We start from the raw sequence: 18,558 nt of genomic DNA on the forward strand, positions 1-18,558 counted from the left end.
ATCAAAAACAACCACATAGTCTGTCTTCCTTGGCATTTCATCTGAGCAGAGAGGGCAAGCAAAGTAATGTACAATTACTTCCACTCCTCCCTAAATTCCACATATCTGGCAGAGCCACCAGTAACATACCACATCAACTACTCACAAGGTATAGACCCATGTTAGTCCAGTAGTTCCCAAGGAGAGAGAAAGAAAGGCAACTGATGATTTGAAAAAAAACACAAAAATAACTCTGAAGGAACAGAATATGCATCACCAATTTAAGTGAGTAAATAGGAGGAGTCATGCATTGCAAAAGCTTGATCATTGGTTTTTGCCCTTTGCAAAGTAACTTCCTTCTCTTCACCACACCTGTTTTATCAGTGACGTTTAATTGTCAGATCATAGTGAAAGCTAGCACGCTATAAGGAAATACTAAAATCTTCTCCATTCAGTTGTGGATGTTACGTGTTGCTTTTCACCATTTCCATATGTTGAAGCTATTTCTCTTCATCTGTTTGACGTGCTGGGTGAGATCAGGTAAGAGAACCACTAAAAGTTCCTCTTGACTTTTTCCAGGCAAAGCAGACTAACTTTTCTAACTGCAAAATGACGTGGATTAAACCTTCTGAATCACGATTAATGTAACAAACAATTAGTCAGGTGAACTTGACTGACCTGAAATTAGGATAAAGGTTTTCAGTGTAAGGTAAATAAAGAAAAAACATGATACCTTATCTCCTGCATTTTTATACACAAACAGAAGTATGTGCACTTTGTATTGTGGAAGTGTATGAAAACTGTAAAATAGTTTTTGCAAAATAGTTTTAAGCATAATCTGAAATTATTCAGCATTAATTTACTAGGTATAAAGAATTGCAAAGTATTATTTACGAATGCATGAATTAGTTATTTTTATGTACGCTGTAATTTGTTTATTAAAGCCCTTCCAATCAAAATGTGTGTTTTTATAGGTTCTCTCTGTCCTAGTCTCAAAAGCCACTAAGTGAAGACAAATATAAAAGACATTTTACAAATTTAAACAGAAAAGGGTGACATGATATATATTTACTGGAATAAATACAACTGCCCAGCTGATATTTATAATTTTTTGCATCTGATAAAAGTGCACATTTGAATAGTCTCATGAAGGTGTATAAAAAGCAATGTTAGTTATACAAACATGTTAGTTATACAACTGTTAATTTTCGTTTCATTGCCCTCATTAGCACTACAAAAATAATTTTCCCTCTCTTGATATTCACTCCTTCTTGTCAACTGTTGAGAATAGGCCACTTCCACCTTAATTGAATAGGCCTCGTTAGCACTGACCCCCCACTTGGTAATGCAACTCCCAGCTTTTCATGTGCTATATATTTATACTGCTTACTGTATTTTTCACTCCATGCATCTGATGAAGTGGGTTTTAGCCCACAAAAGCTTATGCCCAAATAAATTTGTTAATCTCTAAGGTGCCACAAGGACTCCTCGTTGTTTTTGGTGATATAGACTAACATGGCTACCACTCTGAAACCTGAAACCAAGAAATGTTGCCTCAAAAATGTATGAAATCGAATTTTGAAATCTTCCTGTTTGCTTAATGATTTACTGCTGAACAGTCTCAAATTATTTCTAAACATTTCAAATCCATTTGCGTTTTCATCTATTCCACAATATAAAGCAGAAGTGTACAAGACAGATGCTTTGTCCTTTTTCCTGTATTTACTTTTCAGTGAACACCTTTTTTACTCATTTCATACTTGAAAGTAAACATCCGAGATGCATTTAACTCTTACGTAGCATACTTTTCAGCTAATAGGTTTCATTCATCTTTGATATCTCCAACAGGATAGGCTTTTGTGTTTCCATTGATCTGAATCCGATATCACTTACATTGGTTTCATGCCCGTGTAATTCCATTGACTTGAACGGAGTTATTCCTGATTTACATTGATGTAAGTGAGAGGAGAATTGAGCTTCATGTGTAGAAATCAAAATAGTCCCATTAATATCAAGGAACATTTCAATATTTAACGTATCTCAGTGTAATTCACTATACAAGTTTGAGAAATACATGGTAATAATAATTTATCTAATTGTAAGATAGTGATATCCATTTTAATTTTCTAGAGGAAGAACAGCTGTTTCATAGTACACTGAGGAAAAATGTTGTACAGTTTAGCTGTGAATCTGAATATTTAAAATGCAATTAGATGTCTAAGTAATTTTTTTTTTACTCAAACTGTCTCCAGCATGTAGTTGTGGGTGTGTGAGTGGCATGTGTGAGAGAGAATTTCTATTTTAGTTTTCTCACCTTACCTAACATTAACATGATCTGAAAAACCAAAAATTAAATTTGACAGATGATAACTTTTCAGGATCTTGCCAATGTAAGACATTGAAACAGGACCTTTTGATGTTGTTAGTATAAAGATCAAAATAATTGCATCTGAATCTGAACTGTTCTTGAATTTCAGAGTTCCACACTTTACTAAGATTCACTGTATGACAAGTCTATTAAAGATTATAGCCAGACGTGTCTTCTTTTATTAGTTATCTGATTTAGTGAGTCATATTAGCCCACAAAGATGTAACCTGTTAAATAATAACTGCAAATTAGTTAAAACTAATATAAAACATTTAACAATTTTATTCAGAAAAAAATTGGTATTTAACTTTAAAAGTCAGGAATTCCAAATATGTAATAATTATGGTTACAATAATTTCTAATGAGGTGACTGAATGAATGAGCAGGAGAAATATTGTGCCTTTCCAGATGATAGAGCAGGAAGACTCGGGACTTTTTGTATCCTGCTCTGTCACCTTATTTTGGTTTTCATTAACCCTGCATATATCCACTATTCTTTGCAACGTCAAGTCTATTTCTTGCAGTAACCTTGCTTTGGCCTAGTTATCAATGATTCCACAAATAATTTGACCTCTAATTATTCCATCTGTTAATTGTTGAAATTCACATGATTTATCTTGATTATGTAGATTTGGAACATAGCGTTCAGCAATCTCACCTGTCAGTTGGTTTCTTGATTAAAACAATATAAAGGACCTTTTCAAGTGACATTCTTATGTGGATCACAGTATTCTTGATTTTAAAAAAAACAAGCCTTTGTCAGCTGGTTTGTAATCCTCTTTATGCTTCCACCGCAATGCACTGTGGATATCCAGGGCCTCTGGACCTGCCATGTGTAGCTGTGTGGGTGTTCTAATCATGTCCACTATCTCGGTAATGCCACTTGGTTCCCGAGAAATGTGAAAGTGCTGCAACCACTTCCTCCAATCTCTGCCAGATTCCCATTTATTTTTTTGCCTATTTATAGAATCCTCAGTAAACTGAAAACTTAGTTTAAATAAGCTTACATGAAAAACTATCATTTAGGAACAGAGTAGTTACTATTCCTCTTCCTACTTCAACTTTACAAAAGAAATTGACAGTCTGTATTTTTATACTTTGTTTTATATAAAGAGGCATATGACAGGAAAAACTGAGGAAGGTTTGTTAAAATATTGGGGGCCCAACTTTCAGTGGGGTAAACCAGCTTTGAAGTCCATGTAGCTGTGTTGATTTATGCTAGTTGGGGATCTGGCCCTAGGTTTGTGTCACAGAGTTAGAAGGAGCATAGGCTTTAGATGAGTTCAGTGAACCCAACAAAGCTGAGGACAAAGTGAAGGTGCTAAACCAACTAGTTTATGTTTGTTGGGGAGGAAATAAGTTATTCAAAATGCTAGAATAAATGGAAGTACTTCACCTTTTGTGGACAATTAGAGAAAGAAAGAGTGTAGAAGAATGGCCTTTTACATAGTCTAACTGATCAAACAATTGTCTAACATTTTTATATTTTCCAGATACAGAACAAAAATGTGAAGAGTTCACAGATCTTAGCATACACAATGCTTTAGCTGGGACAGATCTAAAAGTGAAACTGCTGTTGTACACAAGGACAAACAAAAACTGTTCCGAGAGGCTCAGTGCATATAATACAACAGCATCTACATATCTGGATGTGACCAGGAAAATTGTCTTTATAGTCCATGGCTTCAGACCAACAGGCTCTACACCAATATGGCTGAACGACATAAAAGATCTTCTGCTGTCTTTAGAGGACGTTAACCTCATTATAGTAGATTGGAACAAGGGTGCTACAACTTTAATTTATCCTACAGCTGTCCAGAACACCAGAAAAGTTGCAAAAATCTTGAAGAAATATATTGACCAGATGTTGGTAAGGTAGACATTTACCCTGGAGGCAAATTATTTAAAATAGCATAGCTTTGGGAAGTAAAAAAAAAAAGTGTTCAAAATACAGTGGCCTCAGAAAGAACACAATAAATACCATACTTTGAAATGTCTGTGCCAAAATGCTTACATTAGTGACTGCATGAAGTTACCACTGCATCACTCATATCTTTGTTCTCACATCTGCTCCCACTGATGTCAAAAGGGGTTTGGGCACTTTATTTCAATGGAGCTGAGATTATATTTGAATCACTTTGTCATCAAGGACTTTCAGATGCATTAATCAAAGAGCTGCTATCTCAGAGGAGAAAGGTCATGTGAAGGATATGCAAAACTCCATTACATTACTAAAAATTGTTGCATCAGGTACTCCTTTAAGTACTAAATGAGGTTCAAAGAAAGCCCACTTATGAATATTACTTATATGGAATGTTTATCAGAAATCATTGATATAAGGCAGTTAAAAACAGTTCTCCATTGTCCAAAATATTTTATATACCTCTCAGTGCTAACAGGAGCAGCTAAAACAATTGTTGATGAATAAAAGTCTGAGCCAAAGCCCACAAAGTTGGTGGAAAGACCCACGGATGGATTTCACTAGGTTTTGGATCAGTCCTTAATGAACTGGACCAAAATAATTTAAAGTCTCATTTATTCAATTATCAATTTTATTGTCTGAAATTCTTCCATCCCCATCACTTCACATCCTGAGCATTCTCAGAAAGTTTGAAGATTCTGTAACAAGAGAATATCTGCACAAATGTTAACAGAGAAAGAAAGTGGTTTGTGGTAAGAAGAGAGGACAGAAGATATGGCACACCATAGCATGGCCTCTGGGATCAGCTAATGCTGATAGGGTTGCACTTGCTAATTTACAAAAATATGGAAAACTGACATAAGACTAAAATAATTATAAGAATGTAGGCACAGTCCCATACTGGGGTAGACAGGACTACATATTGCATAATCCCAGGTCCCTGATGCAGGCTACTGCTTCCGATGAAGTGGGTTTTAGCCCATGAAAGCTAATGCTCAAATAAATTTGTTTGTCTCTAAGGTGCCACAAGTACTCCTCATTCTTTTTGCTGATACAGACTAACACAGCTACCACTTTGAAACCAGTAAGCAAGTAGGCTACCTAATGGAACAGTGGCTGCACCACATGCATTGAGCAGACCTTGCTCTGCTACAACTTGTGTTACAGTAAAATGTTCACAAGGAGGGTAAAAAGTAGGGGTAAAGATGTTAAGGCCCAGGACTCCAAACGTAATACTGACAAAATTATTGTTATGCAGCCATTTAGTTGTTAATTCACCTCCAGACCAGGAATAATATATCATACCTCTAGGACTGATTGAGAGAAGTTCTAAATCCCATGGCCTCGCAGGCTCTAGATCTGCTGGTATTGCCTCTGAGTCCTGGAATAGTTTTTTTTTTTTTTTAAAGTCACCTACTGCATGTGGTAAGCATTGCCTCCTCTCAGGGGTTCCTGCAGATGTAGCCTTGCTGAACTGGCCATGTGATATCAGAGCTTCTTAGTAGTATTTTTTTAATTGTTATGGGATGCGGTCAGGGTTGCTTTTAGCTGATGTTTTTAGGAGTTCACCTTTCTAGAGAATCTCATAACACTCTGTCTCTTCTTCAAAAAAATCAATGAGATAGCCTGGAAGAACGGTTACCAGCCTCCTTCATACATTTTTATAACTACTGTACAGTGTAACTAGTACAGAAAGTTTAATAAAAAAGACACTTAAAATCCATCATTTTTAAAAGTCAAAACTCTCCCCTAAAGTTTTAAGGAAAAGTAAATAGTAAAACTTAGTTTACTGAAGTCTATTCAGCTAACCATATTGTAAACCTTATGGTTAACATTTCTATAACCCATAATCACGCCTTTTTTTTTTTAACTGACAGGCAGATGGAGCTTCTCTTGACTCTATTTATATGATTGGAGTTAGCATTGGGGCTCATTTAGCTGGATTTGTTGGAGAGATGTATAATGGTAAACTTGGCAGAATTACAGGTAAGACTTTTAAATCTGCCACCCCCATTCTAGTTTATCTTTCATCATTGTCTGAGTTAGCCACATGCCATATGGGTGCCAGCGTTGAAAAATCAACACATAGGTCACGATTAAATTATTTAGTAAGACAATGGATCAAATGCATCCTTGATGTAAATCTAGAGATTAATTTGACCCAATATAACAGTAGCATAAACAGTATTTAGAAATATATTAAATTTTTTTTTAATCCACTACAAAAATTCAGCCTAGGATTTAAGTCACTTTGGGAAAAAAAAATTGTGACCAAAATGTTCAAACCTACTGGACTAAAGTTAGAATCCTAAATGGGAATTGCAAGTGCCTAGCACCCTCGCAGATCAGGCCACCTGCTTTAGAGGAGCTTAAATATGGATTTACAAACCTAATTTTAGGCCTTAGGGCCTGATCAAGCATTGTATATATTTCAGAATTCCTGTTGACTTCAGTTGGAGGTTTGGATGCATGTTAATGTCAGTGGAATATGGATGCATAAAAATACAGCATGGAGACCCTACATTTGAGGGATTTGTGGCAGAGATGAACAAAGCTAAGCCATTTAATTCACCAAGTTTCAAGAAACTAGCTTCTTCTATTTTGATCCTTGGGTGTTCACACCTGTCATTCTCTGAATTTCAGATTCACAAATACTAAATTTCAAATGAAAACTCAGTCAAAACCTGACCAGTTTCACCTGGTTTTTCACTAAAACTGTTTAACCACAAATTTCAGATAATTTCAATACAAACCTATAAATGGGGCATGGCTTGTTTGGAACCAGGATCACTGCAAATGTTATACCATGTTCTTTTGGTATCACAGTCTGGAATTTTTTGCCTGAAATACCCCACTCACTTAGCGGATATTGTTTCTGCTGGGAAAGAATAAAGTGGTTCTACTGACTCAGAACCATGGAGTAGGTCAGTGGTTCTCAAACTAGGGCCACCGCTTGTTCAGGGAAAGACCCTGCCGGGCTGGACCGGTTTGTTTACCTGCCACATCCACAGGTTCGGCTGATCGCGGCTCCCACTGGCTGTGGTTTGCCGCTCCAGTCCAATGGGGGCTGCGGGAAGGGCAGCCAGCACATCCCTCGGCTCGCGCAGTTTCCCGCAGCCCCCATTGGCCTGGAGCGGTGAACCACAGCCAGTGGGAGCCGCGATCGGCTAAACCTGCGAACACGGCAGGTAAACAAACTGGCCCAGCCCACCAAGGACTTTCCCTGAACAAGCAGCGGCCCTAGTTTGAGAACCACTGGTGTCGGTGGCTTGTTATTCCCCTAGATAAAAGTGAGGTGGGAGTGGCTCTTTGGGTGGAGAGAGTCTAGGGTGTGGACTGAGCAGCCCTGTAGTAGGAACCCTAGGAGATACTAAGTCTGGAGTGAAGGCTTGAACTGCATTGTTAATTTATTAATATAGACAAACCCAGAAAGGGGCGAGTCTTTTTGCATGAACTATGTGTTATAGTAGATTGTCAAGGCATCTGTTCAACCATGGGTGTTGCCGGGGGTGGAGGGATCTCACAAGAAAATTTTTAGTGGTCTCAGAGTGCAGCCACTAACTCTTGCCACTCTGACAATTTTTCCTAAAATATTTAATTAACTTTAGGAAAAACAGATAAATATGCACATATACACATCCAAATCATTGTCATTTATTTATGTAAGTTTTTATTGCATACTCAGTAATAATGTACAGTTGTCTTATTCTTTACTGGACCCAAACAGAATAGAAACAAATAATGTACTTTGCACATTCTTGTCTTTTGTTATTGTTTCTTTTGTTTTTTTGATTGCCTTATTTTTTAGACTTGCTAACAAGTAAGTCTGTTTCTATGAAAAGTGATATTTGTAGATTTATTAACACTGCACCGCCCCCACCCCCGCATCACCACCCAGGAGGCTGTGGCCACATGAAAAGCCTATGGTGGCCGCATGCAGCCATGGTGGCCACATTTGAGAAAAAATTAGATTAAAAAATTATTATTGAAATAGAGCCCTAGAAAAATAATGCCCACATGATTCTTCTTTTCTTTCAGGTCTTGACCCAGCTGGCCCTTTATTCAGTGGGAAACCACCAAATGAGAGATTGGATCATACAGATGCACAGTTTGTTGATGTCATTCATACTGATACAGATGGTAATGACATAGCTTATACTTTCCTGTTTGAGTTTAGGAGGAAATATACAAACTGGAATGCAGGAGTAGGAAAGAGGAAGGGAGAAAGTCAATTAGGAGCATCTAAGTAATGTTGCTCTGGTTCATACTGATAAATAGGAGCAGTTCTGAGTTTTTGGTATCTAAGGATCTGATCCTGTTGTACTCAATGGGAGTCTTTCCATTGACTTCAATGGCATTAAGTAAGTCCCTATGTGCCTGTTCAAACTGAAAATGGAATACAGCCTTTTACTAATGATATTTAGAGATGAAGGGCCCAATCCTTCCGTTCTTATATGAAGGGTTTGGTTGTCATTAATTGGACTATTTTGAGTGACCTAAGAGTTTCAGCTCTAGATCTAAAACTAATTAGTATCAGGACTTTTTTAATTTAAAAAATCAAGAGAGGTGTAGGCCAGCTGATTCCCTCCCGCACAACTCTCCTTTTGTTCATAGGACACTGAGAAGTAGACTATTTTCCTGTAATTTATTTCTATATTGTTCCAGTAAATGCACTTTGAAGGAAGAAGAATTCATGCAGTCTCCCCAGGATATCAAAATATGAGTAAATATGAGTAAATGTAATGGGACAATTCACACTGTATTCTCTGTAGGTTAGTTAAACATTAAGATAATATGTACAATACTCACATCATGTCCATACTCATACGAGAATTGTGAACACTTTAATACCACAGGGCCAAATTCTTCTGTCAGATAGGCAACTACCACTCCCTTTGACTTCTGTGGAGGATGGACTTTAACTGAGGATGGATTTAGAGCCATTATTGAGAATCCTGAGCAGAACCACATTAGTGAAATGCTGAAATCAAGATTTTCATTATACAAAAATCAAGAAAGTCAGTCAGGATTCCCACAGCACCATAAGTCTGCCAAAGAATAATTAGTTCTGATGATTTTTAAAAGCACAAAAAATCTTGCATCTCTGTCCTTTGGTCATATGTATCACAATAAGGTCTCTCAATAATAATATTAACAGTTAACATTAATGTATTGACTTACATATTAAGGCATATTAAAACATTAATCACTAAAACACCTTGATGTTGTAAACAAAGCTCATATGCAGTAAAATGAATAAGTATAGTAGAATCTTAGCATTATGAACACCTCTGGAATGGAGGTTGTTCATAACTCTGAAATGTTCGTAAATCTGAAGAAAATGTTGTAGTTGTTCTTTCAAAAGTTTATAACTGAACGTTGAGTTAATACAGCTTCGAAACCTTACTATGCAGAAGAAAACCAACTTTCCCTTTATATTTTTAGTAGTTTACTTTTAACACAGTGTTGCACTGTATTTACTTTTTTTTTTTTTTACTCTGCCACTGCCTGATTGTGTACTTTCAATTTCAAATGAAGTGTGTGGTTGACCAGTCAGTTCAGAACTCTGGTGTTCATAACTCTGCAGTTTTACTGTATATATGTATGTTTAAGGTATATGGATCTAATCCAAAGCCCACTAAAATCAGTGAGAGTCTTTGGGGGGATAGGAAGATTGGAAAGCAGTTCCTTTCCATTCTGCTACATTGTATTGTAGTCTGCTAGTTTGTCTCAGGGCTCAGTGTTGTGAGCATAGAATGAAAAACCCTAATTAAAGTAACATGGGTGTAGAATTTTGATTGCTGAGGCGAACCAGAGCTCTGAATATCCTGACCTTTGTGCAATTAAATCTCAGCCACGACACTATGAAAAATAGGGCTCTAGTCTTCTTTTATTCCATGCATGACAATCTCATTGGTGTCAACGGGAGTTGTTAAGGCTGATTCCCCAGTCTGGTACTTCGAGTGCAGAAGATGGGGGCCCACAAATTCTAAAAATTAATACTGACTACTCCGGGCTTGTATTAAACTCTCAAGGTTACAGCTTCTCTCTGGTCTTGAATGGGTAGATGCTGCTACCACCCAACTGCAAAAAAACCCCTTTTTGGAACCCAGGAAGGAGCACTTGGGAATTCCTTCCTGTAGAGTACCTTCAAGCCCTTTCCGCTCCCCTCTCCCTCCCAGGAAGAGATGAGAAAGAAAACAAAGGAAATCAGCTGTTGCCACCAACTAATTAAACAACATATGCACAAACCTGTTAGGACACAAAAATCCAATCCTGTTCTTTAAAAAAAAGAGTAAATTTTATTAAAAACAAAAAAGAAAGAAAATACACTTGGAGTTTAGGCTTTTTGCTAGATTAAAAAAAACAATTAGAAGGATTAAGCATCAAGATAGCTCTCTTGAGGTCCAGTTTAAAGGTTACAAGCAAAATAAAAGCACCTGGGGTTAGCACAAAAGAGACCACAAGCCATAAAGAAATAAAAGAGATAAACCTAATCACATGTTCCTGGACATTTCCTGATCTACTTACATATCTGGGGTTTCAAATGAGTAGTTTTTAGGCATGATCTGGTGATTTTCATACCTGGCCCACAGCTTTTTACAGCATAGCTCCAGCCCTGTCTCTGCTCTGTCCCCTCTCTTCAGAGAACAACCACAGACAGACAAAGGGGAAGTTTTTTTCCCAATTTTAAAAAGTTCTAGCCTTCCCATTGGCTCTTTTGGTTAGGTGACCACTCCCTTCCTTTTATCTATGGCCTTTTTTAACCCTTTACAGGTAAAGCAAGTAGAGAACAGCTACTAACAGGGATTTTATAGCTAACTGGCTGGATGGATGTCCATAAAAGGGAGCTACCCCATCCTTCATTTATCACATAGTGCTGTGAAAATATCTGATTAGAATATAGCCCACTGATTTTTGCATATCGTTACTTTTGTTTTTAGAGAAAATAACATGATTAAAAGAAAAAAAGAGTGCAACTAGAAAAAAAGGAACATATTCAGAGGGGTAGCCGTGTTAGTCTGTATCAGTAAAACCAAGGAGGAGTCCTTGTGGCACCTTAGAGACTAACAAATTTATTTGGGCATAAGCTTTTGTGGTTATTTAGTAGTGTTATTTAAAGCTCATGCCCAAATAAATTTGTTAGTCTCTAAGGTGTCACAAGGACTCCTCCTTGTTTTTGCAGAACATATTCAGTTTATCTCAATAGGAAAATAAGCTCCGGAAACTTTTATTTACGTTTAAGCCTTATTAAACATTATTGTGCAATTATAAATTATAATTTGAAAAATCCATTGATGTACTTTATTACCTCAGATGTTTTTACTTTAGGTTTAGGCTACAGGAACCTTTTAGGAAATATCGATTTCTATCCAAATGGAGGAGCAGATCAGCCTGGCTGTCCACAAACACCGTTTAGTGGTAAATAAAGATATGTTCATCTTAATTCAGAAAAGAGCATGGCAGAAGATGTATACAGTTACTCATCTAAGGTTTGGTAAGGCAAAACTGAACTCGGGGGGTTTGCATATATAGAACAGTTCAGATGGCTGAGCCCAATGTATTTTTCTTTCCCACTCTGCTATTGGATGAATGAGAATTAGTCCATGCACACTGCTACCTAGAGTTTGATGAAAAAGCCCTCTGTGAGCTGATAAAAGAGGCTTCTCAGACCAAAATACCTGCTGTATCTTATTACTTACCATTTATATGTGTGTGAAAGATGCTTGATATCTTTCTATATGTGTATGTAGTCATGCCAGGAGAGGAATGAGAGGAATGGGGGTCCAGCAGTTGTACAACATCCTTCTCTCAGAGAGTTTACATTGAAAAGGTGATATAGTATTACAGGCTGTAGCTGTATTGCCTTTCCACAGACCCCTTCCTCATTGGGGACCCCCTGTTAAGAGGGATGTCTGTTGGGCAGCTGTGACCAGGAAGAGTTCCTGGTAGAATGGCTACAGCAGAGCCCCACTGCCAAGGGCCATGTGGAACCACAAGTGGCCAGAACTGCTGTGGTGGACCCTGTGTGGATGGCCCTGGATGCTTGAGAATCCCTTAGGATTCTCAGGCATCTGCAGTGTTATGGAAAGGTCCTACAGCCTAGTTTGTGGGGAGAGAGGAATTTGCCCCCCAGAAGAACAGCATGGGGGAAATCTTGATGAGGAGATGCTCCCAGAAGGTCTTTCTCCCTGAGCTCCCTCCCATGGGAGGGACAGTTTGGCCCATTTTGACTTGGGCCCATGTTTAATCCCAATAACTCTAAATTTTGCAAGAGGGCGCTCTACAATACTTTTTCTATGTACACTACTCCTTTGTTCAGCAACTGTATACTCTAGCTCCTCATCTTTTATTTTTGGATAGGTATAAATCCATTCCTCACCTTTGAAAGCTGGTAGCCAAATAAACCATAAATCAATCTTCTCCCTCTGTCTGACTAAAAAAAAGGCAAAACCCTGAGCAATAGGGAATAATGTAGTCATTAGAAAGAACTGAAATGGGATTATTTTGTTGTGTGTCTAATATTGTTTCTCTTTAGGAATAGATAATTCAGTATATATTCCTTGCATATTTAATTTTTCTTTTTTAACTAAAGGATTTCAGTATTTTAAATGTGACCATCAGAGATCTGTTTTCTTGTTCCTGTCATCATTGAAACAGAGTTGCAACATAATAACATACCCTTGTGATTCATACTTGGATTATAAGAATGGAAAATGTGCCAGCTGTGAAGCTTTTCAAGCTTGTCCAGTACTGGGTAAGAGTTACATGGTGGTGTTTGTTTTTTAAGTTGGAAGGGCCAAATAATGTATTGGTGACGTTTTCATAGCAGTCTCTTCATTGAAAATAGCTGTTTCTCAGGTATCTTAGACTTTGTCTCCATATTGCAGCCTGCTGTAAATATTAAAGGAGACATTGATAGGATCTGTGGAAGGGGGTTGCTTGCAGAACTACCTAGCATCTAAAAATAATCTAAAATTTTAATGCTATGACTGCTTTTTTAAAGGCCTCTAAATTCATTGCAGGGGTTAAATCCATATATATACTTTTTTCACTGGGCTTTCTAGTCCAAAACAGAGGCAGGCAACAAAAATAATTAGAATCATGTAGAAATTTAAGGTTAGGGAGAGATTGAAAAGATTGGGACAGTTTCATTTAGAGAGCAGATGAATAAGAGGGGCATGACAGAAATATGCAAACTAATGAATGGTAAAGAAGTTAAATCAGGCATACCCATGTACCTTCTTTCATAGCACAAGAATAAGGAGACAATCAATGAGACTAACTGGCAACAAATTAAAAAATGGGTAAAATGGGGAAATACTTTTTACATTGAGTCCAAGAGTTTAGTAGGATTCAGAGTGGATTAAACATTTATAAAATAAAATATCCACAAATACATTACACAGGATAAAAAAACCCAACATTCTTAGGAAGCATATCAACCCTCATAATTCAGTGATAAGCTAACTGATAATTTATGAGAAGAATAGGAAGAAACTTTACTTACGGAACTTTTCCTTAATTGTTCAGTAGGAGGTTTCTTACATCTTCCTCTGAAGTAGTTGGAAATGGCCACTTTTGGAATAAGATACTAGACAAGATGGTCCCCTGCTTTAATCCAGAATGACAATTCTTATGATCTTAGTTTAGCAGGAGAAGTATGTTAAGAGGCCTACCGAAGACTGAAAGGATATGTATTATCTGTTGGACTGGTTGGATGATTTTTATGTTTTCCAAATCAGTTTTCTTTCCCAATTAATGCACTGAAAAATTAAGATAAAATGTATAACCTTCAGTAATTTGCTCTTTTGTATTTGTTGCTATTTTGCTTAGTAATGTAATGTTGAATTTATAAAATTTGGATTTCAGGTTATTTTGCTGATAAATGGAAAAACTATTTAATCCAAAAAGACCCTCCGGAGACAAAGGCTTATTTTGATACCTCAAACCAAGAACCATTCTGCAGTAAGTGACTGACCATGCATTACTTTTTTACACTTACCAAATTTGTCACTGATTATTAACTGATCCAGAAAAGATGACATGTTCTTGATTAAATTTTGAACTTTGTTACTATATGACTTGTAAAATACTGTAATAAAAAGAATCTAAACAATCAGTTAAGTGTTAGTATATAGAATGGGGAAAGGAGAGGGATGATCTGGCCCGAATAGTAAACAATGAGTGAGCTAAACAGGAAAGAGAAAGAAATGTGGCTGCACTGGATAATGGGGAAAGATGGACTATCAGGAGGGAACGGGGAGCCAGAGAGCTAGGCTAGTTAGTTAGAGATGAGAGGCTGGATTATAAAACTTGCTTAGGAGGGAAAGGAAGGAAACATGGCTGTACTGTACATATACAGTAATAAGCAAAACACATGTAGCGGAACAAGAAGCCCTGACACAACTGGGCACAGTAAAGTACTAATAAGCAAGAACCAACAGAGAAATTAGACCAATAAATCAGTCAGGAGAGCAGGGTAATTACTGAGTGAAGCCTATGGTAATCCCTAGGAATTTGAAAAGGAAACAGGTTACTGAGGAAACAAATAAACGAGAGAAACTACAAAATAAACAAAAGAGATAAATCAAACTAAAAACCTGAGACACACATAGGGAAAACAAACTTAAAACATTTATATAAAGTGAGACTTTTTTTGAGCAAAGAATATTAAAAAACAAAATATACAAAACAGTTTTAATTGAATTTAGTGCTAAAAAAAAGTATAACAGCCCCAAATAGTTTATTTTCCTCTGATTATTCACTCAACAGGTGCTGCATTGGCAGCAACAATGCAGTCCAATTTCCTCCAACATTCTGGCAATATACTTCAAATATTTTCTAGAAGTTTTACTTCCAGAGGTGACATGGTTGCTTTACAACATTCTCATTCACTCTCTCTGGAGGCTGCCAACAAAGATGGCAGTTAGAGTCTGACCTCTCATTCCTTTGTCAGGCAGAGCTCCCACTGAAGTGAATAGAGTTTTGGCTGAGCAATGGAATACAGGATTAAACTCTTAACACCAGCTGGTTGTTTTGTGATGTGCATCTGTAATGTGGTATCCTGGCCCTTTAGGCCTAGAGGAGGCCAGAAAACCATGTTGCAGGGACACCGGAACTAGAAAAGGAGCAGGTAGTGGTCAAAGCCAGAAGAGAGAGGAAGAAGTCCCAGATGTTAGTAGTTGGATGGGGAAAACCCAGGACACTAAGGGTCTGGAATCAGGAGCCCTATGGTATTGGGTGGGACAGGGCGCCCCTGTCTCACCACAGATCCAGAGGAGCTCTCAGTAGGACAGCAGTATATATGCTGCCATCTCCCTCAGATGCTTGCAGGAGAGACACTGGCAGGAGAAGGAAGTCAAAGCTGGAAGGCTGAGCTCCTAGTAGGAAAGATTGCAAGTGGCAGACTGATGAGGAAACAGACTGAGACAGAGGAAGAGCTCCAAATATGGTAGAAGAACCAGAACAGAGTATGAACGTTTGGGTAGTGGTGAATGGTTTTATTCGTGGGGTTTTGAAGACTGTTGTTGGACTGTTTTTGTTAGTAAACAGGCCCCAAAGGGAGAGTGGGATTAGCCACAAAAAAGACAAGGTAAAGTTCACAAGGGGTTCAGAAGAGGGGAGAGAGAAACAGAGATGGAAAACCACCTATGGGTACGAGGAGGTGCTTAGGAGGTGACCAGCCCAGTGACAGGACCATTTCCTTCTAAGAACTGGGGGAAGCCACTGGCTCTATTCACATAACTCCGAATAGCCATCATATGGAAACTACTTTAATTAATAGCCTCTAGCTCTGATTTGAACTAGTAACCCAGAGAGAGATAATGAGTCATCATCCTCATCCAATGAGTATTTTTAATAGGGAGAGAACAGGAATTATATTCATGATGTTGAGTTCGATCTCTGAATCTTATTATTTTCTGTTTCTATTTTGCAGTGTATTACTACTTTGTGGATTTTATTACTTGGAACAAAAGCATTAGGAGAGGTTTCATTAGAATTAAAATAACAGACAGTGCTGGAAACACAACAGAATCAAAAATGAATAGGTAAGTCATGTTTTACTCAACAGGTTTTGTATCTTTTATTTATCTAAAGTTGCCTTACCTTGCAGCAGAATCTATTGGGATAGATTTAAAAAAAAAAAAGAAGAAGAAAACCATTAAAAGTTCTGTTAATGTAAGTGCTGAGTTGGGTAAATATAGGACAGTCTTATGCAGTAGAGGATCATTTGAGGTTTGTTCTGCTTTCATTTAAAAATGAAAAGCCATATTATGTCTAGAAACTTATCATGGTCCCTTTCACTGACAGATCTAAAATAAAAATGGATGCCACTATCATATAGAGTCAAAATAGTCCCAGAATGGTGAATTAACACATTGAGACAGTGACTGCTTACCAGTTATGTTAAAAAGTTACTGAGCAAACTGTTTGTAGCAGTCAGTTCAATAGCAAGCTGTTTATTATTGAAAGTAAAAAATGTTCTTAAAGAGTATTTACCATTGTACATGCAACAACAGTGCTGAATTAAGGCATCAGCAACTCAGATTCATCTTGGCTTTCATAGATTTGTTAGAACCTGAAGACATTTTCATATAATATGTGTATGTACGCTTTTTTCTCCTGCTATCTACATAGGTGTAAACTGGGAGTAACTTTGTTGAAGTCAGTGGAGTGATACACATAAAACTAGTGTGAGCTAAGAATTATGTCCTATATAAGTGACTTATATTTACATATCTTATGTCTGACACTTATATAGTGTTTTCTCATCCAAAAATTGCAATGAACTTTATAAACATCAATTACTTTAATCTCTCAAGATAGGTAAATAATTATTATATTTTCCTTTTTGAAGGGGAGGAAACAGAAGCACAGAAATTATGCTTGTGCTGTTCAGAATCACAGAGCATACACAAAAATGTGCATACTAATGTGTACCTAATTTGTGTGCACAATTGCCATGATAACATACATAAATTGGTAATTGTACACCTAATGGCAAGTGAGACATGTAATTAGCCATTTTATGTATGTAATTTTACAGTTTGTATGCTCAGCTGTAGAAGTTGTCTATACAAAGTAGGTACACCATGGGATATGTTTTATTGCAAGTGAAATTGCACATACCTGGTTTTTAAATTTAATCCCTAAAAGAGTTGCCAAATGTCTTGCAGAAGTCTTTAGCAGAGACAGAGGCAGAATAAAATCTAGGGGCAAGATTCTGGCTCTCGCTGCTCTGCACAGGGCATAGAGTATTACGGGTGTGTGCATATTAAAAGGTGGTTTAAAGATCCTATTGCCCCTGTGTGCAGGGCTGATGACCATGGATTAGGTTAAAGCAGTCTAAGGAATGCTCTAATGTACACCAAGAAAACTGACTCACTGAGTTGATAACTCAGCCAAGGATCAGCATGGGACAGTGACATCTCGGTCATATCACCTCTTTTTCTGATCCCTATGCTAGCTCTGTCCCACAGGAGAATCCTCCTTACACTGGGGTGGTGGTCCCTGGTCAGTTACAGCAGGGTAAGAGCCAGTTTACACATGTAATGTGGTGTAAAGTAGGTACATGTACCAGGGAATCTGGATTCAGATCTCCAGACTCCCAGTTCTGAACTTAACCACAAGTCAAGACATCTTACCAAGAGTATTTTTTTAATAACAGTGGATCTGACTCAGATAACAATGTATTATACTTTCTTTCTAGTGAAGCTACTACCTTTCAGCAGTATAGACAAGCCAGTATCTTTGTTGGATTTTATGAGGATTTTGACAAAATATCAAGAATTTCCTTGACGTATTCTACAAGGACTCTAATTGGCCCAAAATATAAGCTCAGGATTCTCCGAATGAGGCTAAGATCTATTACAAATCCAGAAAGGTAAGTGGACGGTTGATAAAAAGGATACTTGAAGATTAGATTGTTTGAGGTGTTTCTGGAAAAATATTTATTGGGCTGCTTATGGAAATTTGTGTATAATGCATAGTCCTAAATACAAACATATTGTTGTCACAACAAATTATATCCTTGTCTAAGACATAATTCATCCTGTGAAAGTTGATGTGTGCATAAATATTAAGTACACACTCCATGTGTTAAGCATACATCCATTGTATATGCAAGTTCTGTGTACATGCTGCTTACTTTGGCAGGATACTGCCATCCTTATGCAAACAGTCACAATTAGTTCAGAGGGACCACTCCTGTGAATGAGTATGACCTGCATCTCTAAAGTTTGCAAGATTCAACCCTTTTCTGTAACAGACATTTTAAAACATTATT

At 37.4% G+C, this 18,558-nt stretch overlaps 1 protein-coding gene and 1 long non-coding RNA gene across 2 annotated transcripts in view; one reads left to right on the forward strand and one right to left on the reverse strand.

Moving 5' to 3' along the window:
• Positions 1 to 234: 234 nt before the first annotated feature.
• LOC119850159 lies at positions 235 to 14,012 on the reverse strand. Its single transcript, XR_005290741.2, has 3 exons — positions 13,780 to 14,012; positions 9,078 to 9,190; positions 235 to 657 (listed from the first exon to the last, which is right to left on the reverse strand). It is a non-coding gene; the product is annotated as an uncharacterized LOC119850159 (long non-coding RNA).
• The window catches only part of LIPI (lipase I), a 31,580-nt gene continuing 13,383 nt past the window's right edge, over positions 362 to 18,558 (forward strand). The window contains exons 1-9 of the mRNA XM_038388002.2: positions 362 to 519; positions 3,841 to 4,217; positions 6,146 to 6,254; positions 8,307 to 8,408; positions 11,601 to 11,690; positions 12,865 to 13,026; positions 14,142 to 14,237; positions 16,210 to 16,321; positions 17,983 to 18,156. Coding sequence (XP_038243930.1) covers positions 441 to 519; positions 3,841 to 4,217; positions 6,146 to 6,254; positions 8,307 to 8,408; positions 11,601 to 11,690; positions 12,865 to 13,026; positions 14,142 to 14,237; positions 16,210 to 16,321; positions 17,983 to 18,156 — 1,301 coding nt within the window. The 5' untranslated portion in view covers positions 362 to 440. The remainder of the gene's footprint in view (positions 520 to 3,840; positions 4,218 to 6,145; positions 6,255 to 8,306; positions 8,409 to 11,600; positions 11,691 to 12,864; positions 13,027 to 14,141; positions 14,238 to 16,209; positions 16,322 to 17,982; positions 18,157 to 18,558) is intronic.

The sequence above is a fragment of the Dermochelys coriacea genome, chromosome 1 (genome assembly GCF_009764565.3).
Source record: "Dermochelys coriacea isolate rDerCor1 chromosome 1, rDerCor1.pri.v4, whole genome shotgun sequence".
NCBI classification, from domain to species: domain Eukaryota; kingdom Metazoa; phylum Chordata; order Testudines; family Dermochelyidae; genus Dermochelys; species Dermochelys coriacea.